Raw genomic sequence first — 27,714 nt, 5'->3', positions numbered from 1 at the left:
TCCGCCTGCTCCTCTTCCTGGGGGCAAAGGCCGTCGGGCAGTTTGCGTCTAAAGAAACGTGCGGAGTTCAGCCATGGCCGGGGCTGGATTTGAGTCGCTGGAGCGGTGCTTGGAGAAGCATCTACCACTCGCAGACCTGCAGGAGGTCAAACGCATTCTCTATGGCAAAGAGACCAGGTGTGCGGCCTAGACTGGGAAGGTGGGGGATCTTGGGGCCAGCGGTGTGTGGGTCTGGGGGACCAGGCAGAGTGCTTCAGAATCGGAAGGGCTCTACAAGGGCGGTGGTGAAGTACTGAATTGGTGAGCTGAGACCCTAGGAGGTCTAGATGTGACAGCTCTGGGAGCTCAGAGTTGCACAACCGAGAGTGAACTTTACAAGCCTAGAGGGAAAGGATGGTTTTTACTCTTTGTGCTTTCTCTGTGGCCACCCAGCTCTCTTTCCCAGCTTCCAGTGACCAGCTTCTTCCCCAGAGCCAGGCCTGTCCTCTAGGTGTCTGTCTAGGTCATTACCTCCTGTCAGAGCCCCCACCTCCTCCTTCCTGCAGTGACCCAGCCTCTGGCGGACCCTTGGAGGGAGAGGCCTCTGAATCTGGTTGGCGAAGGAACTTTTCCCACTGGCAAGCCACAGGAGTTAGTTTCCATGCTCAGAGCAAATTTTTTCCACTCCCAGCCAGCTATGTGCATCACTAGGACTTTCTGAGGGCAGTGCACTGCTGGACGCTGGGCATACAGAGCTGGAAGACACTTCCCCTTCCACTCTTGTTTCTCTTCAGTCCACTTTTCTCAAAGCAACCAGAAGATGTAAATCATATCCTGCTTAAAACTCTATCAAGGATTCCCACGGCCCTTAGAATGTAATGCAACTCCTGACTAAACGTCCTTCCACTTTCTTGCCCATTTGTGGGCTCCCCCAATCCAGCCAGACTGCGCACTCCCTGCCCTTATGGCAGTGACCTTGAGGCAGGAACCTGATCAGCTCCCCTGAAACTGGAGGGTGTTGATTGGATCAGAGATTCCCAGCCACCAGCTGATGAGGAGTTCCTGCAGGGAGGCCAGACCTCAGAGTCTCAGGTGTTTTCATAGCTAGTGGATGGTAAAGGTAGAACAGCTGCCTTTCGGGGTGGGCATGGTACAGAACTTTGTCCAAAAGGGCTCTTAGTACCCAAAGAGGGGTGCCCGGGACTTCAAGGCCCCTCCAGTGTGCTCATGCTGGATTACTGCTTCCCACCGCATGTGTAAAGGCTTGTCATGGGGGAAGCCTCTTAGAATTGAGGCTCCTAAAGAAGGTGTCCTGAAGCAGGGGGTGTCTCAGGGTGTTTAAGGGTGAGGTGGGCATGTTCCCCTGGGAAAAGACAGAGCTCATGGGTGTCAGGGAGAGTCTTAGGAAAATAGAAATAAGTTTCCCATGTAGGGGACTGGCTGGGACCCATTCTAGAGCTCAGAGTAAGGACTGCCTTGTAAAAGGGACTTTGTATGCACATTTGGATCGCTCCAGGGTGGGGAGGGATTGGAATGGGAGGTAAAATGGGAGCCAAATTCCATTAGTCTGTGACCACCAGGCCTCTTCCTGGGGCTTGGCTCACAATAACTGAGTAAGTCCCCTTTTCCATTCTTTCTCCTTTTCCCTTTTCTTGGTTCTGTTCCACCCAGAACTGAGCCCCTTCCAAGCTTCACCTCTAGGGTATAAACCTTTGTACTTGTGATTGAGTGGAATTTGGCTATGAACAGGCTGCAAAGTGAAGATAGAAAATTAGTCATTTAGGGACTTCCCTGGTGGTGCAGTGGTTAAGAATCTGCCTGCCAATGCAGGGGACATGGGTTCGAGCCCTGGTCTGGGAAGATCCCACATGCCACAGAGCAACTAAGCCTGTGTGCCACAACTACTGAGCCTGCACTCTAGAGCCCATGAGCCACAACTACTGAGCCCACATGCCTAGATCCAGTGCTCCGCAACAAGAGAAGCCACCACAATGAGAAGCGCATTCAATGCAATGAAGAGCAGCCCCCACTCACAGCAACTAGAGCAGGCCCGTGCGCAGCAACAGACCCAACGCAGCCACAAATAAATAAATAAATTTATTAAAAAGAAAAGAAAAGAAAATTAGTCATTTAAAAATTCTTCTGTTCACTTCTTATGGCCTGTCTCGGGCATGGCTGCCTCTATGAATGCCTGGTGGACCTGAATCCTCAGCCCCTCCCCTGGACTCCCCCTTTGCTCCACACAAGCAGCTTCCCACCCCAATAATTGCTGCGCCCAGCACAAAGATGATGCTTAGTAAATGTTTGCTAAGTGAATGAGCTAAATGGGCCTTTGCCTGTGCTAGACAGATGAAATCCCCAGAGAACATCAACTCTCAGTTTTAAGACAGCCAGAACCAAGAAACATTTATTCATTCAACAATCATTTATTATTTATTTTTGTCTTGGGCACTAGAGGTACAAGGATGGGTTAGCCACAGTTCCTACTCTCGAGGGACTTTCTGTCTTTTGATGGTTGTCCTACATCATGGTTCTGAAGACCAGAAGTACAAAATCAAGGTGTTGGCAGGAATAGTCTTCCAAAGGTTCTGGGGGAGAATCCTTCCATGCCTTTTCTAGTTTCTGTGGCTTCTGGCGTTCCTTGGCTTGTGGCAGCATCACTCCAGTCTCTGCTTCTGTCTTCACTTGGTCTTTTCTCCCTGTGTCTCTTCTCTGGGCGTTTCTCAGCCCATCACTGGATTTAGGGCTCACCCGGGTAATACAGGATGATCTTATCTTGAGATCCTTAACTACATCCACAAAGACTCTTTTTCCAAATAAGGTCCCATTCACAGGTTCTGAGCATTAGGACGTTGGACATATCTTTTGGAGGGGCCACAGGTCAGCCCACTACAGAGATTCTGCAGAGGTGGGCATCAGGGTGGAGGGAGGCTGGGTTTGGGATTGTCCTAGAGATAGTCATTCCAGGTGGAGGAGTGGGTGCAGAGTAGGAATCTGGGGGTCCCAGTGTTAAAGGGGCAGAGGAGGTGGAGATTTTGTGGTAGACTCTAGAGGTAAGGATGCGGGGGGGACCCTAGGGCCAGTATCAAGGATGCTGATTGGGACAGGGACAGAGTGTCAGATGGCTCAAGGAGGTCTGTAAGGATGGGGACAGCAGGGAGTCCACTGGCTTTAGCAACCAGTAGGCTGGTGGTTCCAGAACAAGAGAAGCCTGTGTAGAGCACGCTTTCCCTTTTTTCTTTTTTTCTGGTTTTTTAATGGGAGAGGCTCAAACAGCTGTCATGGTGAATGTGGCAGGTTTGCAGGAGACAGGGAGAGATGTCCAAAGTGGGTATATCGTTAAGTGAAAAAGGCATGAAGGGACTTCCCTGGTGATCCAGTGGTTAAGACTCTGTGCTTTCAATGCAGTGGGGCACAGATTCGATCCCTGGTCAGGGACCTAAGATCCCACATGCTGCTTGGCGCGGCCAAAAAAAAAAAATAAAGGCAGAGTAGAACATACAGAAGGACACCTTTGTATGTGTAACACACGCGCATATCAAAAATATTGGAAAGATACATAAGACATTGTTAAGGGGGTTGTCTCTAGGTTCTGAGATGGAGGGGAACTCATTTTACATTTTCTACTGTTTGATTTTTTTCCCCCCATGAGCATGTGTTTCTTTTGTAACAAAACTCTGGTTTAATTATTTAAAACGCTGATGGTAAAGAGCCATTAGAGGGGAAAGAGAAGTTCCAGAAGCGAGAGCTTGCCAAGGAAGCTGGGGCTGGGCTCCCTTGGGCAAGGTCTGCCTTGACCTCGCTGGAAAAGGGGGTGCCCCGGGGAAAGGCCAGGGGATGTGTGGAGCCAGGACAGGAAGTGATGGGCTTTCCTCCTTGAAGTTGTAGGTGAGGCCCCCAGGGTGGGGGCCTTAGTATCAGGATGAGGGGCAGAGGGGCAAGAGCCAACTATGGGGACCAAGGGAGGGTTGGGGGCAGCACGGAGCCCCCTTTGTGAGGTTGTGGCCCATTTGCTGGTCTCCACCACGGCTGGTCGGTGCCATGCCACATCCTTGAGCCAAGCCTTTGGTGGACACAGCACATGGTTAGAGAATGGGGCTCGAGGGCCAGTTGGGTTCTCCAGGATGAAGCAGGCAGGATTGGGTGAAGGAATGCCAGGGTAACTGGAGGGCGGGGAAACCTTCAGGTAGTGGCCAGACAGTGGGGGGTGCTGGGGAGAGGTAGAGCCCAGAAGGTAGTGGAGGCCTGGCCTGCATGGCCTAGGGGACGGATGTCTGCAGGGAGCTATGGGCAGGGATGGGAATGGAGGCAGGGAGGTCGAGCATCGTGGAATGACGGGGCTGAGTGTTGAAGGTAGAAACGTGGGGAGAGCTGACAGCTGCAGTCAGTGGGTGGGGAGAGTTAGCCAGAGGATGAAGGACCCCTTCCAGGTGATGGTTACAGCTGGGCTTGCAAACCTGAAGCGAGCTTTTCCACCTGATGTCTTCCTGGTTGACAGTGCAGGCTGAGGACGGCCTACCAGGACCACTCCCAAGGGCAGCCGGCCCCCAGGCCCTCCTTCTTGTCCTGGCCACCATGGTGACTTGTCCGGGGGAGTGGGGGCGTCCGCCTGCAGGTGGGGGACTGTCTCTGAGGCAGTCATGGCAACAGGAGGCGCAGTGTGGGCACTGCTGCTATTTCTAACCTGCTGAAGCACACGGAACCCTGACTAGTTGAAAAGCAGGCTGATTGTCAGGGGTGGAACCCAACTCGGAGCTGTCAAGGCCATCACAGGGAAACTGCCTGGCAGGGGGCGGTGGCAGGGGGCTCAGGCTGACAGGGCTGTGATTTTGAAAGGAATGTCTTTAAGAAAGTGGTTTAAAGTAGGAGAGAAATATTATTAGATAATGGTTGTCAGGTTATTTTTTGATGCATTCTCTGGGTATTTCATAACCACCGTGCCCCTAGGTGGTAAGGCCTTCCTGGCTGGGGGCCCTGTCCCATTGCCCCTGCGGGTTTCACCCCTGGGCCAGGCACAAAACGGGCCATGTGGCCCATGGTCACTTTGGTGGGAGGTTTTATAAATAATCCACTTGCTTCTGTTAATAAATCACAAACAGGGATGAGCCCTTCAGCCTTTGGTCTGGACATCTGGGCCCCGCCACGCTCACCCAGCATCGGGCAAGGAGCTGTTCTCTCCCCTGGCGGGAAGCAGGACAGGATGGGGTGGGGGTGTCACCAAAGACTTGTAATCCTTAGTGGCAAATGGCCACGGGACCCTCCGTCCTGCTGTCGTCCTGGCCTCTCTTCCTAACCAGCTCCCAGCCTCCTTCTCGACAGCTCCTTTGTCTCATCACGACCTGCCGCAGCCCCCAGGCTCAGCACGGTCCTCTGACTCTAGTCCACAGACATTTTTGGGAATCTGTTCCCTCTCTCCTGTGCTGCCTGCTGAGATTTCAATTCCCGCCACCACCACCACCACCACCACCACCACCACCACCACCCCCCCGATTTCAGCAGCTCCAGCATCAACCTCGTGACTAGTTTCCCTGCTGCCCCCTCCCCACTGCCCTCCTCCGCCCAGCCTGACCATGCTGTTCCCAGCTCCAGTCTCCCCAGGGAAGCCCGTTCTCCACCCACCGGGCCCAATTCTCCAGCCCCGCCTCAGCTTCCCACATGTGGCCGAGGCCCTGGCCCTGGCCGGCTGCTGGACCTTCTTGCCGGGACGCTCCCACCTCTTCTGTGTCTGAGGAGTGACTCTGGAGGGTCATTAAATGCAGCAGACCTCAGGCAGATCATGTCCCCTCTTTCCTGCCTGTTTAGGAAGCTCGACCTGCCCAGCAGGGCTTTTGAAGCCGCCTCCAAAAGGGACTTTGAGCTGCAGGGCTATGCCTTTCAGGCTCTGACGGAGCAGCAGAGGAGGCCCCGGACCGTGCGCATGGGGCTTGTTCAGAACAGAACCCCCCTCCCCGCGGACACCCCTGTGGTGAAACAGGTTTGGCCTCTTTTGACTGTAAATACATAAACGGGCAGCGGGCCGCTCTGTGTTTTGAACTTGATCTTGTCCCCGGATGGTTGCCCAGCGGCTCTGCCCTGGCCCCCACTTCCTTCCAGCCGTGTCTCTTGCTTTTCTTTCTCTTCTGGCTCCTACCCTTTCTCTGCCTTCCTCTCACTCCTCACTGTTCTGTCCGCCTTCCTCTCACTCCTCACTATTCTGTCCACCTTCCTTTCCACTTCCTCTCCTGTGATCGAGCTGAAGTTCCGTTTACCTGTTGGGAGGGTGCCCCTGTGACTCACGCGCTCTCCGTGGAACTGCCTCTCGGGCTCCTGCCGGCACACGCCAGTCAGGACCCATCTGTCCACCGTGTGTCCCTCTGCCTGGATCCTAAGATCCCCAGACATTGGTCAGATTGTGAATATGTCTCCTCAGCCCAGGTTGTCAGGTCATCGGGGGGCAGGGATGCTGTCATCACCACCCCCCAGAGCCTAGAAGCACGCTTGGCACCCAGCAGTCATCCGCGGGGCCCCGTGCACGCAGTCCCTCGAGGGAGACCGAGCGTCCATCAGGAAGCATTTGTGGTCTCTGGGTTTTCAGCCTGGTTCCTCTGGTCTGTCTTTGAACAAACACTTCTGAATGTCTCCTGGGAGCCAGACGTCATGCTGAGCACGGAGGACTTGAGGACACTGCTCCCAAGGAGCTCGTGGGGTCATGGGAGTGTCAGTGGAGGAATGTGACAGCACAGTGGGAACAGCGCCACCATAGGGACACACGCAGGCTGGGGAGAATGCAGGTACCCCAATTCTCGGCCCCTTGCTGGAAGAGCTACCCCTCTGTGGGCAACACGTGATGTGGATAACACATCCAGGGAATTTTGGGTGGGGAAAGGGAGCACATTCTGGCAGAGGGCACAGCTGGGAAAGGCGAGTCATTGGAAGACACCATACATATGGGAGAACAGAAGTGGCAGGACAAAGCGTCCCCGAAGCTGTGGATGCAGGAAGTCATAAGTGGACTGGGTCCTGGGGGGTAGGGGGCAAGGGAGCAGTTAACCCAGGGGATGGTTGTGGTGTGTGGTGGGCCCACGGAGTGTGGCCCCTCTCGCATTGAGCACTCACATCCTCACGTCCTCCTCTTAGCAACCCCCGAGGTGGGTAGCGTTCTCCCCATTCTCCAGTCAAGGAAACCGAGGCTTAGCGAGGCAGCATTGAGTGTGTGTGGGACCCCAGAGCCTCTGCACCGCCACCTTTGACTGCAGAATTGGACCCAAGGACAGTCCAACATACCAGAACCTCCCACCTTCCTCGTCCTCTTGCAGCCGGCCACGTGGGTGTTGAGTTCTAAAGATGGTCTCAACCAACTAATCCTCGCTGTTTAAATTGCCAGGTCACTGCCCTGCACAGACGCATCGAGGCCATCGTAGAGGTGGCTGCCATGTGTGGAGTCAACATCATCTGTTTCCAGGAAGCATGGAGTAAGTCTCTCTCGGGGTGCTTTCTCTGCTGCCTTCAGTGCTGTCTTATCTCCACGTCGCCAAGAGTGTCTGCTGCTTGATTTCTTAAAATCTCCTTTCTTTTCTCATCCATAGAAAGGTTCTTTGTCAACAACACCAGCAGCCCCAGAACCCCAGCCTTCCTCCTCTTCGCGTGCCTCAGTCTCTCGTCTGAGCCTCAGCCTGCCTCCCAAACTTGAATCCGTTTACTCCTTCCTCTCACCTCCTTACCTCTGCCCTGATCCAAGGCATGTCAGCATCTCCTCAGCTTCTGTAATCGCCTCCAGCTGGTCTTCTCCACTCTGGCCCCTTCTAACTGGCTGCCCACACCTTCTAGGAAAGATCTGTATGAAAACTCTGCACTGCATCATCTGTTCCTCCCCATCTCTGCCGGGCTCTGCCCTGACCTTCTGATACTTTACTCCCCTCCCCCGAGGCCACTGCGCCCACTGTTCCCTCCACCCAGAGCCAGAGCTGGAGCTGGAGCATTCCTCTCCCCTGGCCTGTAACCCTGCTCGACCTTTGGATCTCAGCTCAGAGCCTGCCTCCCTGTGTAAAGCCGCATCCCTATTAAATACTCCTGCTACCTTGTACCTCTTTATTTTATTTTTAGTCATAGTTATACACATTCATGGTTTAGATTCAAATGGGTCTACAAGGTCTGTTACCAAAAAATAGCTATCCTTTTCCCCAGAGGCAGCTACTTCTTCTCTGAGCTGGTTCTTTTGGAATTTACCTTTGCTTGTGTTGCTGCTTCCTAATTTTTCAGTTTTGCATCAGTTATTGACTTCCCATGATGGAAGGAGACGGTGTAGTCCTTTGCCCTCTCCTGCCCCCTCTACACACATGTACCCTTCCTGGTCTGTCCCCAGTCCATTTGCTACCAAGATTCAAAGGAAATCGCTTTAATTTCTTTCCCTGAATAGCTTTCTGTTTTCCCTGCAGTTTGCTTTGTTTTCTACATGCTTACCACAAAGTCTACCCCAAACTTTCTGCTGGTTTCCTAAATCCCCCTAAGAGGTTTAGACACATGAAGTAGTCTATCGGTTTCATCTCCTCACAGGAATCTGTCACAGAGCCTTCTGGCTGCTCTGCTCTGAATTGGTTTCCCCCTCTCTGCCATCCCAGGACTCCCTTAACCATCATCCAGGGGGGGTCCCTCTGCCTTGCTCTTGTGTTTCTCCTATCTCACAGCTTCCTCTTTCTTGCTTTTCCCCCTCATTTTTGTTGAGTAGACTGTTTGAGACCTTGCACATCTGAAAATATTGCTGGATAGTATGGTTGGGTATAGAATTCTGGGTTAGAAACAATTTTCCTTCAAAAGTTTGAACACTTTGCTCCATGTCTTCTGGCTTTGGGTGTTGTTGACTAGTCTAAGACTATTTTGATTTATGCCCCATTGTATATGGACTGTTTTTCTCTAGAAGGTTGTAGGATCTCTTCTTCTCCAGTACTTTGAAATTTCATAATGATGTGCCATGGAGTGTATCTATTTTAATCCATCCTTCTAGACACTTCAGTGAGTTCTAACAGTCTAGAAACTTGAGTCTTTCGGATCTAGGAGATGTTCTTAGATTGTTTCATTCGTGATTTTCTCCCCTTTCTTCTCTCCTCTTTTTTTGATACTCCTTGCTGTTAGGATGTTGGAACTCGACTGGATCCCTCATTTTCTTTTGTATTTGTGCCTATTTTTCATCTCTTTGTCTTTTTGTTCAATTTTCTGGTAGATTTTATCTAATTTGTCATTCAGCCTTCTAGTTTTTTGTTTTTGCTGTCATATTTTGAATTTATGAGAGTTCTTTTGGTCTGAAATTTTCTATTTTATCACATTCTGTTCTCGTTTTATAGTTACAATATCTTCTCTTATCTCTAAGGATATTAAGTAATATTTTTTTTTCTCCCTGCATGGTTCCTAGTTACTCCAAGTTGGTCTCCCCGCTGCTGCCCCAATTACTTATATTTTAAGAATTGGAGATTAAAAAGCTGATTGCAAGCTCTGAGTTTGTGGGAGGGGCTTCTCCACTGAGTTTCATTATAGGATGACCGGATTTAGCTGTTTGTTAGGAAATCGCCTATGGTAGTATCTTTGGGTCATTCTTTTCAGGCTGGTCAGATTCCCCAGAGAAAATTCATCTAATCTCCTGCCAAGAGGAAAGGACAGGAGTCCAGTATGCTTATGTTTAGTTAATCCCTTTGTTTTTATCACTCCACTCACCTTTGTCCTGGGTTCCCCAAGGCCAGAGACCCTCTGTTTAACTGTCTCTAGAGAGTGAGCCTCTAGCTGGGGTGGGAGAGGCTCAACCCAGCCTCTTGGAGTGGAGAAGGGATCTGACTGCTTCTTAAGTAGACTTTTGACCATCCTACTTATTTGTTGCCCTCCCTGCGTCCCCACCTTCAGAGCTGCATGGTGCCTCTGGCTCCTGAGCTTTCAAGGGGTCTATGATGGAGAGTGGGGTGCTTCCTGGCCTCCTCCACTGTGGAGGGGACTCGGTGTTCTCAGATTCACTAAGATATCTCCCACCTCCCTCGGCTCTCCAGCCTCCCATGTTTTGTTGGTTTTGTCCCTGGCTCATGCCCCATCCCTGTGGGTTTATACCTGTACACAAAAAACCCTTTACTCTCATTTGGTGGGGTTTCAGGAAAGAGCAAAGGAGTGTGTCCCATCTGCCACCTGTACCCAGAAGTTCATCACGTTCTTCACATTTCTCGTTACATGTATACTCTTGTGTGATGCTTTTGATTTGTCTGCCTCTTCCATTAGACTGTAAGCTCCATGTGATCAGTGCCTCGGTGGTGTTTATTTTTCCCACCCCAATCCCCACCTCTATTTTTTTAACATTAAAAAACTTTAATTGTAAAATATGCATACTATTACTATTGGTAAGTGTACAATTCAGCGACATTAAATACATTTGCAAAATTATGTAACTGTCATCGCCATCTATACCCAGACCTTTTCATCATCTCCAGCCAAAACTCTGTACTCCCCTTCCTCTTCCATCCCTGATAACCTCTGTTCTACTTTCTGTCTCTATGAATTTGACTACTCTAGGGGCCTCATGTAAGTGGAATCCTACAGTATTTGGCCTTTTGTGTCTGGCGTATTTCACTGAGCATCATGGTTTCAAGGTCCGTCTGTGTTGTTGCATGTGTCAGAGTGTCCTTCCTTTTTATGGCTGAATAATATTCCATTGTTTGGATGGACCACATTCTGTTTATTCTTTCCCCTACCCAGATTTTATCTTTAGTGGCTTGAATAATCCTTGGTACATGACAGACACTAAAAAATATTAGATGGTTTAACCAACTTCTCTTTCTTGGATCTGGAAAACTCCTGCACATCCATCAAGGCCTAGCGTGGACACTCCCTCCTTTGGGGGGGCCCTGGGGACTCCCCTACACAGGTTCCCTTTCAGCTCCCATCTTGGCTGGCAGCTCCTGAGGGCAGGGCCCGGTCCAAGTCTGAGCCTGCCTCATGGAGTGTTGGTTCAGTGAATGTGGAACCCCCTTCCCCTCTAATTTGGAAACTGTAGTAGGAACTTCACAGCCGACCTCCCCCAACCTCCCTTCCACATGCTTCTTTTGAAAGTTTGTTTACGTTACAGCAGTTGTGAAAACAGGAAAAGAAGCCATTAAAATGGAAATGGAGAAATTTGGAGAGCTTAGCAAGCTGAAATGAAATCGGAAAGGGAGGTTTTATTCTCTTGGGGCATTTGAGTCTCTCCTAATGCTCTGAAAGCTGAGAGTAAACAACGGTCATTAAGGATTGTTCTTTGTTATCAACAGCTTTCTTGTTGGCTTCCTTAAAATAGCTCATCCATCTTCACGGATGGCGCCTGGGGAATCTTGATCCTGGTGCCAGGGCCCCCTGGGCTGGTGCTGGCAGAGCCTGCTGCCCACTTAGCTGCCTCCATGGGCTACCGCCCTGGCAGCTGAGATGGTGGTGGTGCCATCATAGCACCAGGCTTCCAGGGACTGGAAGGAATCTGGAGGCTGATGCTTCTCTTCTCTGTGAAATGAGGAGTCACACCAACTTCGCAGGGGTATTGGGGACATGCTGCCTATTACCAGGCCTGGCACTGTGCTGGGCACATGGCCCATGTTTGGAAAAGGTTGGTTGCAATTATTACCCCCAAACAGGCCACACAACCCATGCAGTGGCCAGGTAGTCCTCGCCAGCCACATCACACAGCTTCCTACAAACCTTCCCTGCATTCTGAGTTTCAGAGTGACCGGAACTCTGGAAACATCCGTTAGGCTAATCCTCCTAAAAGAAATGGACTTGGGTTATTGGGAGGAGGAAGATCTAAAGAGTACAGTCATCCCTCGGTAACTACAGAGATTGGTTCCAGGACCCCAAACCCTGCAGAGACCAAAATCCAGGGATGCTCAGGTCCTTTATATAAAATAGTGTAGTATTTGCATGTTACTTACGCACATCCTCCCATATACTTTAAATCTTTAAATCATCTGGAGGTTACTTGTAATACATGATACAGTGTAAATGCCAATTAAATAGTTGCCCGTGTGTGGCAAATTCAATTTCTGCTTTTCGGAACTTTGTGGAATTTTTTTTTCAAATATTTTCCGCCTGCTGTTGGGGGAACCCGCAGATGCAGAGGGCCAACTCTATGTGGAATTGGTCCAAACAAGGAACTCAGTACTCCAGATCAAGAAGAAAAAGACAAACAGCTCAGCAGGAAGTGGACAAAGGGTACGGACAAGATCATCTGGAGGATGAATCCAGAAAGGCCAGCAGCCATGTGGCCAGGTGCTCCACCTCACTGGTGACATGGGAAACGCATATCTAATCCCAGTGAGATCCCAGCTCACAGCATTAGACTGGCGGGTGTGGATGCACGTGGCCGAGGCTGTGGAGCAGTGGGACACACTCAGCCAGAGGTCCCTGGTGCCTACCCCCATCGCAGCCCCCTCCACCCCACAAAGGAAACTGCCCTTGAGAATCTGGTGTGCATGGCGTTCTTTGAATTGTTACTGCGTGTATATGTACCTGCTTTTTTTTTTAAGCAAACAAAAATCAGTGAGTTAATGAAATTTCCTATTGAATTAGCCCCCTAGATGGTGGCATCTAGCCAGAGGTCACAGAAATAATGCTTTTATCCTTGGGGAGTGCTCAGCCTACCCAGTGGTTCCCAAACTTCTGATGGTGTCATTAAATGAATGGCTTTTCTTGTTCCTGAGCAAGCCTCAGTCCCTGGGAGGATGAACATTCCTATGGTGATGCGTGAGGGTCCCAGCGCCATCCTCAGTGGCCCTCTGACGCTGTCCCCAAGGAGCCTTGGTTGTGCTCTTAACCAACCAGCATATTGGCCAGCAGCTCGGGATCTGCTGGTTGGGAACAGTTTCTGGCTGTACCTTTGGCAAAAAAATTTTAACATATATATGTACTGTTAAAATTGTGGTAAAATAGGCATAACGTAAAATTTACCGTTTTAACCGCTTTCAAATGCACAGTTCTGTAGCATTAAGTACATTCACATTATTGTGTAACCATCACCACCATCCATCTCCAGAACCTTTGCATCTTCCCAAACCGACACTCTGTCCCCCTTAAACATCTCCCCATTCTCCCCTCCCCCAGCCCCTGGCACCGACCATCTACTTTCTGTCTCTGTGAACGTGCCTATACTAGGTCCCCCATGTAAGTGGAACCATATAGCACTTGTCCTTCTGTGTCTGGCTTATTTCAGTGTGCATAATGTCTTCAAGGTTCACCCATGTTGTAGCAAGTGTCAAACTTTCCTTCCTTTTTAAGGCTGAATAATATTCCATCTAACGGATGGACTACATTTTGTTAATCCATTTGTCCACTGATGGACATTTAGGTCATTTCCATCTTTTGGCTGTTGTGAATCATGCTGCTGTGAACGTGGGTGTGCGAGTATCTGTTCAGATTTCTGTTGCAAGTGTTTTTAAGACCATAGGAAGGACATTTGTCCTTGCCTCTTATTCTGCCATGAAGCCTAAAGGGGAGGCGTCCCCACAGCCAGAGATGGGCTTCAGAAGGCAGGCCAAGGCTCTTGGGGCTGGGGTCTCCTGTGGAAACCCTCCCCCACCAGGCCAAGGACCCCCCTCAGAGGCCATGAGCTTGGATGTGATTCTGACCTTTCTCCTCTCCACAGCTATGCCCTTTGCTTTTTGTACGAGAGAGAAGCTTCCATGGACGGAATTTGCCGAGTCAGCAGAGGACGGGCCCACCACCAAGTTCTGTCAAGAGGTAGGATGTTAACCTACCTTTAACTGTCAACTAACCTCTGGCAGCAGCCAAACACGGGCAGGTCACAAAGAGAGGCCGCAGCTGCCAGGGGTGGCCCTTCTCCGTGGAAAACGCACCCATTTGGCTCTTGCTTTGCCAGGTGAGAATAGATAAGACTATTTACTGCCCCTGCCCCCCTTTTTTTAGTGTACTTTCTTTTTTTTTTAATAAATTTATTTATTTATGTATTTATTTATTTATTTTTGGCACTGTTGGGTCTTTGTTGCTGCGCGCAGAATTTTTCTAGTTGTGGCGAGCGGGGGCGACTCTTCGTTGCGGTGCATGGGCTTCTCATTGTGGTGGCTTCTCTTGTTGCAGAGAACAGGCTCTAGGAACCTGGGTTTCAGTAGTTGTGGCTCGTGGGCTCTAGAGCGCAGGCTCAGTAGTTGTGGCACACGGGCTTAGTTGCTCTGCGGCATGTGGGATCTTCCCAGACCAGGGCTTGAACCCATGTCCCCTGCACTGGCAAGCGGACTCTTAACCACTGCATCACCAGGGAAGTCCCTAGTGTACTTTCACTTAAAATCAGAGTTTCAGAGCCAGAAGGGCCCTTAATGGCTTTTTAAGTGAGGGGGCTGCAGCCCACGGAGGGGGTCCTGGAGATGACTCCCGTAGTAGGGTCTGCAGCTGGCAAGTGTGGCGCTGGCACTCGGGGACTGAGGTTAAGGTCGAGTCTGTGTCCACAGCTCTGCTACCCCACTTGCTGTTCGCCTGAGTTATGGAAGCATCTCTGCATGGCCCATCTCATCAGTGTAAAAACTGGGCTTCCTTTTTCTTTATTAAAACCTCATAATACATGTTCTATGATCCCATTTATATGAAATGTCCCGGGTAGGCAAATGCTTGGAGGCAGAAAGCAGATTAGTGGTTGCCAGGGGCTGGGTGGGGAGAGGGGATGGGGAGTGACTGCTCAGGGGGACAGGGTTTCCACTTGGGGTGTGGAAAATGTTCTAAAATTAGCTTGTGGTGTTGGTTGCACAACTCTGAATGTACTGAAAACCACTGAATGTCACACTTTGAAAGAATGGACTTTATGCTCCGTGAATTGTATCTTAATAAAGCGGTCATCCAGAAAACCCCAAGGATATTCCAAGAGGTTACAAATGGTGACTTATGCGCATTCTCACCTCGAAAAAAATAGCTCCTTTCATTTCTCCAATGTCCCATTTCAGACTTCCTACATATACTTAGGGGATTTTGGAACTGTAATCATGGTGACTCTATCAATACTGAGTTGTGATTCCTAACATCCCTGTTCTCAGGCTGTAGGGAAAATTCTCTCCGCCACCAGATTGTTGATTCTGTGCTACGAGGCAGGAAGCGATGGCAGATGGCGTGCCTGAACCAGGGTGGGAGGAAGGAAGAGCAAAGGGAGGATGGGGATGAGCTGGTCCCAGGGGACCCCTGTCTGCATCGAGGGCCCCGGGACCACAGCTGCCCCCACGTGGCTCATAGCATCCCCTTCTGCCCGCCGTGCCATCCCCCTGTTCTGTCATTAAGGTCAGAAGTAGCAACGGGCTGGTAAGAGCTGATGACAAATGACCAGCTGGGGCTGCTCATCCTGGTCACCAGATCCTGAACTTCTTATTTGAGACAAAAGGCATTTGGTGTCAAGAGTTATGTTTGGTTTGGTTCTGGGTTTTTTTAGACATACGATTTATTTTATTTTATTTATTTATTTTGGCTGTGCCACATGGCATGTGGGATCCTAGTTCCCCAGCCAGGGATCAAACCCACACCCCCTGCCATGGAAGCGCAGAGTCTTAACCACTGGACCGCCAGGGAAATCCCTTTTCTCTTTGTTATTATGGTAAAAAACACGTAACATAAAATTAATCATCGTAACCATTTTTAAGTGTGCAGGTCAGTCATGTGAAGTATCTTCACAGCGCTGTGAAGCAAACCTCTAGAACTTTGTCATCTTGTAAATCTGAAACCCTCCACCCCCAGCTGCTGGTGCCTGACGTTCCACTTTGTTTCTGTGAATTTGCCTAGCTTAGATGCCTCACATGAGTGCACTCCTGCAGTGTTTGTCCTTTCGCGCCATTTCACTTGGCATAACGTCATCAGGTTCATCCATGTCAGGGATGACAGCCATGTCATCCATAGGCCAGGATTTCCTTCCTTTTTAAGGCTGAATAATACTCCATTGCATGTATACACCACGATTTATTTATGCTTGTGTTGCTTCCACCTTTTGGCTGTTGTGAATAGCGCTGCTCAGAACATCGGTGTGAAAATCTACTTTCCTGCGCGGTTGCTGCTCCTACGGTAACTGTGTTTAACTCCACCAGGAACGCGGCATCATTTACATTCCCACTGGCGGTTTATGAAGGTTCCTGTTTCCCCACATCTTGTCAACGCTTGTTACCTTCTTTTTTGTTTTGTCTTGTTACTGCCTCTGGATCTGAAGGTCTATGGGAAGTGGCTTTTAAGTCTTGCTTTTATTTTATTTGTACTGTAGGGTCTGTGATCTTTGTATAGGGCTCACAGCATTGGAAAAAGACTTAGCTCTCTGTGCACCCTTTAGAATTAGGAAATCAGCCTTATCCACACTAAAAAGGTCCCCGGGGCTATTTTCAATATTTCAGAAATCCTGATATAACCCATACACCCTCTCATTAGGGTTGCTAGGCTAATTGAAATTTCAAGTGATTTAATTCTGACTAGAATTATTTAAGTTTAGACTCCTTAAGAATAGAGAATGCATTTCACCTATTAGCAGACACGTGGCATATAGTAAATGGTAAAGTGTATGAATAAATAGTTATTATTCTCACTTGTATCAGAAAGAGAAAAAAGACTAATTTCAGTTATTTTGGGTATATACCCAGAAGTGGCATTATGGGGTCATACGGTAGTTCTGTTTTTAATTTTTGAGGAATTGCCATACTGTTTTCCACAGCGGCTGCACCGTTTTTACACTCCCACCAACAGTGCACAAGGACGATGCTGGTTCCTATTTAGCTAAGCTTGGGCGTCAGGACAACGCTGACATTTAGTCTTCAAAGAACAGATGCAGGGAGAGCTCAGAACCCCGTCTAACTATCTAGGGGGACCATTAGATTCTTCCATAAAAACGTATTAACACTTGATTTGAAAATAGGACTGTGCCGTGCTCCTTTTTCCAGCTGGCGAGGAAGCATGACATGGTGGTGGTGTCCCCCATCCTGGAGCGAGACACGGAGCATGGGGACATCTTGTGGAACACAGCCGTGGTGATCTCCAACTCTGGAGCCGTCCTGGGCAAGACGAGGAAAAATCACATCCCCAGAGTGGGCGACTTCAATGAGGTGAGCTGCCCCTCGGATGACCAGCGCAGCTGCAGCACGGTGTGGCAGCAGCGCTGGGGGCCTTCCTGCACTGCACTGCATCACACAGGTGGATGGGATGCAGTGGGATTCCCGGTGAGTCCCAAACGCCTTTAGCGCAGAGGACTATTTTTTAAAAAATGTAACCTGATTTGGCTTCCTGGAATTTTTCTTTGAAGTAAGTCATATACAAATTAAAACCAAAATCAATAGTGCACAAGCGTGAAATGATTCCCGTGGCCCCTTTCAGGCCCTGAGCTCCTCGTCCGTCACAGTCTAGTTCTTGTTTGGTGGGGAGAGGTCCTTGTCCATGGCTCCCATGGGGTCTGAGTCAGTCACGTCCACGTGTCAGGTGACAGCGAGGAATGTGTGTCTGTGCACAGGTGTGTTAGCTGGGGCTTGGTGCCCATAATCAGGCTGTAAGTCAGGGGAGCTGTTCTGGTCAGTTAATGCCCATCATGGGTGTGTAGGTGGAGGGAGGTGGATGTTTGAAGGAGGGAAATGAACTCCACCTAATGCCTAAGATATGAAGTCTGAACTTGATCTGCAGTAAGTACAGTTGTTCAGGATGTGATATCCCCATCCTTCGCCGCCCTCCCTGATTGTGGGGGTCCCAGCCACTCTCAGGCTGGTCAGGCAGACGAGGAAGGATGTGCAGAGCTAGCCAAGGCCCTCTGGGGAGAAAGAAGAAGCCAGCATTGCCCAGTGACAGCTGGAGGCGAGGGCGGGAAGACGTGCCCCTCACCTGTTTACCCTGGGATTAATCTTTAGCTCCCCACAGATAGTGACGGGCTTGTCTCAACACACAAGGATCTGCTCTGGCGTCCACCCTGTGTGCACATCCTGGTTGCTGCCCGACTCTGACGAATTTTGAAATTAATGGGAGGAGGCAGAAGGCAGGAAGCAGATCTGTGTGAGACCCTGACCAGCACCCCAAGGGGGCAGGCGGAGAGGCAGGGTTGGCAGGACTGTGTCCCACCTGCCTGCCACACAGGGACGTCCTTGACCCCAGGCAGAGTGCCCAGGGAGCTTTGTGGAGAAGAGCACTTTCAGAGTGGGATTCTGGTCTCATATTGGCCTTCGTTAGCCGGGCAGGTCCTGTGTCCCCTGGGCTACGCTGTTCCCCCCAAGCAGGGTAAGAGCTGCTCTGGACGAGCCCCCGTCCCTTCAGCTCTAACCTTCTTATGGGAACAGGTGGTTGGTGAGGACATTGACCAACTTGTGTTAACACTGACCACACACCTCAGCTTCTAGTTGTACCATGATTGAAACCTCACCAAGTTTATCTTTGAAATACTGTGGGAAGTTGCTTTGGGGGCTTTTTAACATCCCACAAAAGAAATTGTGGGTAAGTGCTCAAGCCACGGTGATTTCCCCTTGGGTCAGCTTGTTGTTATTGTGTCTGGGTTTTCAGATTTTGGGGTTTTTTTTTAAGTGCATTGAAATTTTGGAACTTAAGGTAGAGTCATACCAGGAGCATCCCTTTTGGAGTATGGGTGACATTTCATTTTTCTGTCAAGTCTAAGGAAAGGGAAACTTGACAGCTCAGAGGCATCCATACATGACCCTTTGTCTTCCAGTCCACATACTACATGGAGGGAAACCTGGGCCACCCCGTGTTCCAGACTCAGTTCGGGAGGATCGCCGTGAACATATGCTATGGGCGGCACCACCCCCTCAACTGGCTCATGTATAGCATCAACGGTGCTGAGGTCATCTTCAACCCCTCGGCCACCATCGGAGTGCTCAGGTCACTTGGCACAAGGGACTTGGGAGGGTTCTGGGGGCAGGCTGCAGGGCGCGGAGGCAGGTTTGGGAAACAGCAGGCAGGTGCGACCACCAGGTCATCTGAATCCTGGGATGGTGCCAACTTTTCTGTGAAAAAATACTGCAAGTGTCAATTACGATCCCTCCTAAAGAGCTGTGCTGTACTGTAAAATACCATCCTTGGCTATGATGGTGTCTCAGGTAATAATAATCTCCCCCATCGCTGACAGAATTCAGAAAAGCTCCCCTTCTAAGGGGTCTGGAGCATCGGAGGTACGTGGCCAGCTTCAGCTCCCCCTCCTGTCACAGCTGTGCTCCTGGGGGGTTGGGAGGTGGGGTGACGAATGAGGAGTCCTAAGTCTCCTGTCTGCAGAGTCTGGAGCACGGAGGGCATACACCCAGACGAGAGATCCGGAGCAGACGATGGGTTGGAGCTGAGAGGGTCCTTAAGACATCAGTCAGGTGGCTCTGAAACCTGTGTTTAGCCAACCAAGTGTTTCCTTCTGATGACACAGAACCCGTGTTTGGGTGTTAACCTCACCCCTGAGTAGATAAAGCTGTTGTGACCAGGGTAGAGGGTGGGCCTGGCACCCCTGAGCTCCTGGGCAAGCCCTGGGCCCCTCACTGAATAAGAGCAGGCGGCTGAGATGACCCAGCACGACTGCGCTTCCGCTGCTTCTCTCTCCCCAAAGGCTGAGCTTCTGGATGGTTTCCAGCTTTGCATCATCAACAAGTACCAAAGCTCTAGGAATTTGTGTGCAAATACCTCTCTCCCCAGCTCACTTCCTCCAAAGCAGCATTGCTGGGTCGGGAGGTACTGGCTTTCACTCTCTGTCAGCAGGACAGGGTAGGGAGGGGGAGTCCCAGTCCCCACGTGGGGTCAGCTGGGGGAGTTCTGGGGGGCAGCCTTGAGTTCCCTGTCAGCCCACCCCTGTCATTCTTGTCCTCGCTCTCCATGAAATTTCCGTCTAATTTCTTCTAAAAGTCAGGATGTGACATTCACTTTACCTTTCTCTTGAGCGTGATGCCCCCTCCACAGCGTGACTTCCCTCAGTGTTCTGATCTGCACAGCAGGTCCCTCACAGAACGCAGACCCCCCTCTGCTACCCCAGACCTGCCGCCCCATCCATGCACCCCATCTTGTCTAAGTCTAGGGGGACACTGTCGGGCAGAAGGGGACACTCGAGTCTTGGATCTCCCCTCAGAGAATCTCTGGGGGCCTCCTGGCAGCATGGCCACTATGACAACATCCGTTGGCAGTTGCGACAAAGGGCGATTCCTGGTCGTCGGGCCACCAAGCCTGGGCAGAACCTCTGGGCCCTAGAGCAGCCCCTCCTGCTGGCCATGTGTAAGACATCCAGCAAGCTCCATCTCCCCAAAGGGGTCCCTGGTGGATCCTGAAGCCAGTGCCCCACCGGGTACAGCTGCTGTCAGGCTGGGCCGGGCACAGCTGTGGCCTGGAATCAGATGGTCACCTCTCCAACCAAGCGCCCCCAGGCTTTTATCAGCCCCAATTAAGCAAACAGAAGCACCTCAACGTAATACACACATGTCCTTGGCTTATTAAGTTATCGATCTTCCTTCCTTGGCCAACAGCGGTCCAACTGGTGCCCTCCAAGGATGTGGTTCTGCTGGCAGTTAAAACTCTGACAGGTCTTTCAGAAGCAGCATGTCTCACAAGTTCCCGCAGTGTCCACGCCTTGACCAGATAATTCTAGTCTGAGAACCTTAGCCTGAGGATGCATCTGAGAGAGGAGGGGAAGGCTGCCTGCCTGAAGATGCTCATGGCAGCGTGACTGATTACAAGAAAAGCTGGAAGGGAGAGAGAGGTCAGGGTCAGGTCAATGCCAGCCCATCTTTTCCATGGGTTATCGTACAGCCACTAAAACAAATCTTCATGGAGGTACTGCAGCATCATGATGAAAGCCTGTGAGCAAAAATGTTTCCAGGCTGGGATCAGAACTCTGCAAAGACTGAGGATGGTCGTAGAGCGTGGGAAAATTAGAGCAGGTGGTTCACTAGGATGGTGCAACTCTGAGTTTCTTAAAATACTGAATGATTATTTGTAGAATTGATGGCAAGCACGATGCCAGGCAGATCCCCACCAGCTGTGCACAAGCATCGGCTCACAGCTTCTGGAAGCATCCATCCCCTTCTCCGGCATCTCCCACCTCCTGTATCAGAGCCCCCCAGACACACACACACGTGCACATGCACAGATTGGAAGGGTATCCTCATTTGTGGGTCCCACAGTTCCAAGCACCCAGTGGAGGCAAAATGCTTTATTTTTTTCTTTGCGACATGCGGGCCTCTCACTGCGGTGGCCTCTCCCGTTGCGGAGCACAGGCTCCGGACGCGCAGCCTCAGCGGCCATGGCTCACGGGCCCAGCTGCTCCGCGGCAAGTGGGATTCTCCCGGACCGGGGCACGAACCCGTGTCCCCTGCATTGGCAGGTGGACTCTCAACCACTGCGCCACCAGGGAAGCCCCGGCAAAGTGCTTTTTGATGAACTGAGTCATCCTGACAAACCGTGCAGCCCGTGTGGTCAAGGATTTCTACCACGTATGTGTGTTAATAGGAAAGCCGCCATCCCCACCCCTCGATGCCTTTCCCCTTCCCACTGTGATTAATTTTAGGGGCTTGTGTACACCGCGCTGGGAAAGTGGCAGATGTCCCCATACCCCCCACGATTCCCGCATGCCCCGGCTCTCACGAACCTCCGGCTTCCTTTCCCTTGCTTGTTTTGTTTGTTTGTTTGTTTGTTGCGGTACACGGGCCTCTCACTGCTGTGGCCCCTCCCGTCGCGGAGCACAGGCTCCGGACGTGCAGGCTCTGAATGCGCAGGCCCAGCGGCCATGGCTCACGGGCCCAGCCGCTCCATAGCTCGCGGGATCCTCCTGGACCGGGGCATGAACCCGCGTCCCCTGCATCGGCAGGCGGACTCCCAACCACTGCGCCACCAGGGAAGCCCCCCCTTGCTTGTTTTGAGAGCCTCCGTTTTATTGCCAGCTGTGGTTTTGAGTCCTGCACTCCGCACCCTCCCTGGAGAACTGCAAGAGCGATGTTTTATGGCACTCGCTCTGCAACTGTCTGTTTAATTCCCGAAAATGTCATTGACGGGTGTGTTTCTGTAAAAATCCTTTCTTAAAAGTTTTGTCAGCTCGGCTTAGCAGCTGGAGGGGGGAGAAAAGCGGCAAAATGAGTCCCCTCAATCAAGCCTGTGATTTTTTTTCTTCCAGACTCATGAATCCTCCTGAGAATTAGGCTTGTGACAAGCACCCACCCACCCCTTCCACCTACTCTGTGGTTTAAACCAGGTGCATGCTGACAGGAAGGAAGATTCCAGGGCATCCCGCTCCCAGTCACTCAGCGTTTCTAAGTGGGCATTACATCTGTCAGTTCAGAATCCTAATCGCCTTGCTGCTCAGACAGATAGTTAGTGACAAGGGGGCCCACTGAATCCCGCGGCACATTTTCTTTGGTAGGCTGGGGAAGGACCTGTCTGGTTGGGGCGAAGTTTCCCACCCTGTCCCCACTTTGCAGGTGCTGGACTGAGGGAAGCCTGCAGCTCAGCTGTGCCTGTGGGATGACTCCTTCCCGGGCCCGTAGGAGAACCAGGGGGCCGACGCTGCGAGACTCAGGGTTCAGAAGAGGGAGATGGGGGGCACTGGGAAATGGGAGCCAGCACAGGGGAGGCGATGCCCACCTACAACCTAAATTCCTTTCAGGTGTACTCTGTTTGCTAGGCCTGAAATCTCCCCCTGTAGAGACTGCTTTGCAAGGCAGCACAGCAGGGTAGGGATTGGGGGACACGTTATACACAAGCCACCAGGGCCCCAGCTCCCTTCTGACATTTACCAGACTGGGAGGTGGGTTCCTGACCCCCACCTGGGAGGAGGGAACGAGTGAGAAGCAGCAGTTAAGGGGTTCCTGCCACACAGCCTCCCACCCCCACCCCGCCCCCAGAAGCTTCATCTGCATGGTCTCTGAGGAAGTTTCAGAAAAGGAAACTGAGTCAGGGTGAGGCTTTGATCCAGGGCTGCTTCTGCTGCGTTGGGCCCTCTCCAAAAGGCCGCTTTGGCTTGAGCCGGGGACGAGCTGGCCTGTTTGTGGGTTTGGGGTCACCCACGGATGCAGTGAGTCTCCTGGCCATCTCCACTGCAGGCCTGGAAGGCTGGCACCCGGGCTGCAGCTCGGGACCGAGCATCCTCTGAGTCTGGCTGAGAAGTCGGCAACCTGGTTCTTCTCCTTCCGCTCTCACAGTGAGTCCCTGTGGCCAATCGAGGCCAGAAACGCAGCCATCGCCAATCACTGCTTCACCTGCGCCATCAACCGGGTAGGCGAGGTAAGTGCCCGAGGCCTGGCCTCCAGAGAGCCCTCCTGCAGCTGCTGCGAAACCTGCCTGCCAGCGGGGCCCAGCCTCTTCAGAGCAGCAAAAGCCACAAGGGAAAGAACTGCCGTTGCTGTGGCCTTGCTGGGGACACCTGTTGTTACACCTCCTCTCTGCATGCAGGCACACCCCACATGCTAGGGTCCCAGCAGGGGGCAGACTGGCTTCTGTCACTTTGAAAGAAAGCACTGTCCCTCCCCTGTTTTTGTCTGTTTTGTCTTTAGCTGAAACCATTTTGAAAGGCTCTCACCTCAGTACCACCAAGTACCCAATTTCTCCCCACCCACCCTTGACCTCATGCACCAAAGGATTCTGACTACAAACGCCATGTATTTATTGCAAAACACATCCTCTTCCTCATTCTTATTAATCAGTTGTCAAACTCTAATCAGAGCATCTGATCAGTCTGAGAGAACACTAAGTCGGTCTAATTTCTGACAACGTAAAGAAACTCGGTGTTTTAATTAGCCCACGTATCCCTGTCCCTGCTGGATACGCAGTTTCCATTAGGCTTCTGGAAGATATTGAGAGCCACGAGCAGACACCCCCCCCCCCCCCCCACTGCTGCCTTCGCAGACCCCAGGCTGGACTTTATGACTCCAGCAGGCGAGCCTCAGACGCCCTCCACGGCCCTGGGAACCACTCTCTGCAATGACTTTCTCTTCTCCCAGCAGATGGCAAAATCCGGGTCTTCCCCTGGCTAGTCAGATGCCCCGCTGGCCGCCTGCTGGCCTGGGGCTGGGACTCAGCAGGGACTGGTTAAGTTCAGGCTGGTCCACATCACTCTAACTCCTAACTCCCTCACCCCAGCCTGACGTTGATGAACAACCCAGCAGCGCCCCCTATAGGTGTGTCTTACCTTGGTTTTATTTCCCAGGAGTTCTTTCCGAACGAGTTCACCTCTGGGGATGGCAAGAAAGGTATGTCCCGTGACTTTCCGTGGGACTGCATATGAGGGGTGGGCCTCACTGTTCCTTCCCCATCTGCCGCTTCCGGGCAGGGTCTACCCCACAGACTGTGTCTGCACAGCTGTGTTCCCATGTGGATCGGCATTCCTGGGCCTGTGACCACCTCATTCCCCGGATGAGGATGGAGTAGAGATCGGCTCAGACTCCATCCCTCCCCTGGGACTAGGGTGAAGATGGACTGAGGTGTGGGGGAGCCCTTTGTGAGCTCCCTGAAATAGGGGTGCATCATCCACCCCACAGACCTCACTCCCCCCTCCCTTTGTCCTCGTCCACACCCCTCACTCCCCAGCTGTACAAATGCCCCAGAGCCCAGCATGGCTGCCTTGGGTTCCTAGAATCCACAGATTGTTTTGATCTGAGGGCAGGTCTCACCTCACCTCTGCTAGGAATCTGCCACCACCCCACCGCCTCACCTCTGTAGCCTGGAATGTGGGAGGGGGGCTGCCCCCTCACCGAGGAGGTGTCTGAACTCGCTCATGGTTCCCGCCCTGGGAAGCAGGGGGTGCTGAGGGGGTCTGTCTCCCAGAAAAGCATTTCCTGAAAGGGCTCCACATCCCCCGCAACGTGAGGCCTTGGAGACCTCATGAGTCTCTAGTCTCACTTAGCTCCCTGCAGGAAAGTGAGGCCAGCTGGGCCCTGCACTGCGCCCACATGCTCCCTACACACCTTCAGGGTGGCTGTTACCCTGCTTTACTGGTGAGGGGACCGAGGTGTGGAGGGAGGGTGAGGGTGACAGCTGGCACGGCTGGCGAGGGCAGAGCTGCCAGCTCACCGTGCGGAGCCACCACAGGAAGCCCTGAAGAGCCATGCAACTCCCTTGGGCTATGGTGGCTGATGCTGGAGCCGGAAGCCAATACCTCTACTAGGGTGACCTGTAAAAGGTTCCTGGGGCAGAGGTGAGGGCTCTGAGGGTGACATGCAGTGACTTGCTGGGCCTCCAGGCACAAGGAGGGAGGCAGGTCCACTGGGAAGGGAGGTGGGGACCCTTTGTCCTGGGAGTCTCTTGGTGCACCCGTCCCCCTGCCGAGTCCACCCATGTCTGCCTGAGCTCACCGGGGCCTTGCCTTTGCTCCTTCACAGCTCACCGGGACTTCGGCTACTTTTATGGCTCAAGCTACGTGGCGGCCCCTGATGGCAGCCGGACCCCCGGGCTCTCCCGCAACCGGGATGGGCTGCTGGTCACCGAGCTCGACCTCAACCTCTGCCGGCAGGTGAATGACATCTGGGGCTTCAAGGTGGGTTCTGAGTCCCCTGCTTCTCTGCGTGGGCCCGTCCTGCCCCCAGCCCTGGGAACCGCGGCTGCTGTGGGCCTCAGGGACAGCGCGTGAGGCTATGAGTTGAGCAGAAGGCCTGGTGTCTGCCTCCTTGAAGGCCAGGGCCAGTGCTCAGGGGAGGAACCACTGGGTCAAACTATGCCCAGGCAGCTGGCCTCAATAAATTCCCTGCTCATCTGATTTAGATTCTGGGCACCTTCAAGCAAATTAATCTCAATTTCATTTGTCCAGAGAATAGAGTGGATTGGCCTCGCTAATCCTTTTTTCCTTTCCAGGCATTTGCACTTATCACAAGGTAAATGTGGATGTCTGGCTCTGCCTGTGGCCATGCCCCAAGTCTAGGCCTTGACAATGGAGGGAAGTGGGTCAAGCAGAGAAATGGGATCCAGGCCTGGCTCTGCCACTGCCTTGCAAGCCCCTTCTGCTCCCAGCCTCAGGACTCCCATTTGTAAAACAAGAGGCTGAACTCGAAGGCCCCAGGTGGCCTTGGAGACCAATACCCTGTGACACCACAGAGTATAAGTGCCCACCTCCTGGGGTAGGGTGCTTGCAGCCTGGGACCCCCCCCCAAAATATGGCATCTCATCAAGGACACAGATGGAGTTTGCTGTGTTAGTGTCTAGCAGTATTTCCACCAACTCTGTGCCCACTTATAAGAAAATCATCAGATGTAGAGAACAAACATATGCACACCAAGGTGGGAAAGAGGCGGGGGGGTGGGCGGGGGCGGGGGTGGGATGAATTGGGAGATTGGGATTGACATATATACACTAATATGTATAAAATAGATAACTAATAAGAATATACTGTATAAAAAAATTAAATTAAAAAAAAAAGAAAATCATACACACAAATGAACATCGCATTGTCAGGATGGAATGACTTTGCCCAGCATGTCTGGAAGGGACCAGGACTTCGGATCCAGCCAGATGTGGGCTTTAGGCCTGACTCCCCTGTTTATGTGAGGGTGGGTCCTTGGGCATGTTTCCTGAGTCCCAAGTTCTCATTGGACAGAGAAGGCACTGCCCACATGAAAGTCTCCTGGCCTATCTCTCCTCCTCCGGAAGCTTAGGTTAATGCAGGATTCCACACAAATTAGAAGTTGGAACCAATAAACAGAATGGTTTCTCATTAGTAACTTTTTATTTTTATTTTATTTATTTATTTTTTTTGCGGTACGCGGGCCTCTCACTGTTGTGGCCTCTCCTGTTGCGGAGCACAGGCTCCGGACACGCAGGCTCAGTGGCCATGGCTCACGGGTCCAGCCGCTCCGCGGCATGTGGGATCTTCCCGGACCGGGGCAAGAACCCACGTCCCCTGCATCGGCACGCGGACTCTCAACCACTGCGCCACCAGGGAAGCCCTCATTAGTAACTTTTTGAAAGCAGAAGCCTTCCCAAGCTATGGTGATGGGCATGAGTTCCCGTCAAGGCTTTGGAAAGGAGGGAGGGAGGGAATGCTGGGGTGTGAGCACCCTGGGTGGGCTTTCCGGCCCCACCCCCAGCCTCTGTCTGTGTCCACGATGAGATGCCATGTGGAATGGATGGGCCTCCAGACCCAGGGGACCAGGGTGCAAATCCTGGCAACTCCACTCCTAGCTCGTGACCGGGAGCAGGTCAAGCCTTCCTCCCTCCTGACTTGGAGCCACCACACCTTCTGGCCGAAGATCACAGAGGTCTTTCAGCAGGAGGGGCTAGGGGGTGTGAGTCATCACCGGCATCCGTGATCTTCGCCACAGCCCCGGAATCGTTGCCAAAAGGTTACATGGGGGTTGTGCCTCTATATTATACCCTGAGACTGTCCTGTCAGCCAGCCTTCCTAACGCATTTCTGTCCCATGGCTGCCCTCCAGTGGCAGCAGGTGGTGGCGAGCGAATGAGGGCGGTTATGAATCGGGAACCTCTAAGTCTGTGTTTCGCTTTCAGATGACAGGCAGATACGAGATGTACGCACGGGAGCTTGCCGAAGCTGTCCAACCCAACTACAGCCCCAAGATTGTGAAAGAGTAACAGGCTTCAGCCGCTGCCCGCCAAGGAGGGCACCTCTGCCCACAGCAGATCAGCCAGGGCTCTGGGCTCTAGTGTCCAAATTCTCCCTGCTTGATGCCCTGACAGCACTGCTGCCCAGATTGGTTTTAAAGTGCCTGGGTGGGGAGGGTCGAATGAGTACCAGGTTTCCTTCTGTGGTGATGAAAATGTTTTGGGACTGGATAGAGGTGATGGCTATACAACATTGTGAATGTACCAAATCCACTGAATTGTTCACTTTGAAATGATTAAA

At 51.9% G+C, this 27,714-nt stretch overlaps 1 protein-coding gene across 2 annotated transcripts; it reads left to right on the top strand.

The window, feature by feature from the left end:
- Positions 1–27,714, top strand: UPB1 (beta-ureidopropionase 1). Of its 2 annotated transcripts, XM_065889882.1 has the most exons (11): positions 66–177; positions 446–617; positions 5,782–5,953; positions 7,343–7,430; positions 13,592–13,686; positions 16,857–17,018; positions 18,617–18,786; positions 23,067–23,148; positions 24,071–24,113; positions 25,242–25,396; positions 27,360–27,714. In XM_065889882.1, the coding sequence occupies exons 1-11, from the start codon at positions 162–164 to the stop codon at positions 27,441–27,443; spliced, it is 1,239 nt and encodes a 412-aa protein (XP_065745954.1). In that variant the 5' UTR covers positions 66–161; the 3' UTR covers positions 27,444–27,714. The 2 variants fall into 2 exon arrangements, with proteins under 2 accessions (XP_065745955.1, XP_065745954.1); XM_065889883.1 differs by lacking the exon at positions 446–617 and having other exon boundaries at positions 1–177.

This window comes from Phocoena phocoena, chromosome 13, assembly GCF_963924675.1.
Source record: "Phocoena phocoena chromosome 13, mPhoPho1.1, whole genome shotgun sequence".
In the NCBI taxonomy this organism is placed as follows: Eukaryota; Metazoa; Chordata; class Mammalia; order Artiodactyla; family Phocoenidae; genus Phocoena; species Phocoena phocoena.
The sequence above is the reverse complement of the archived record's forward strand: the minus strand, read 5'-3'. Positions and strand labels throughout refer to the sequence as shown.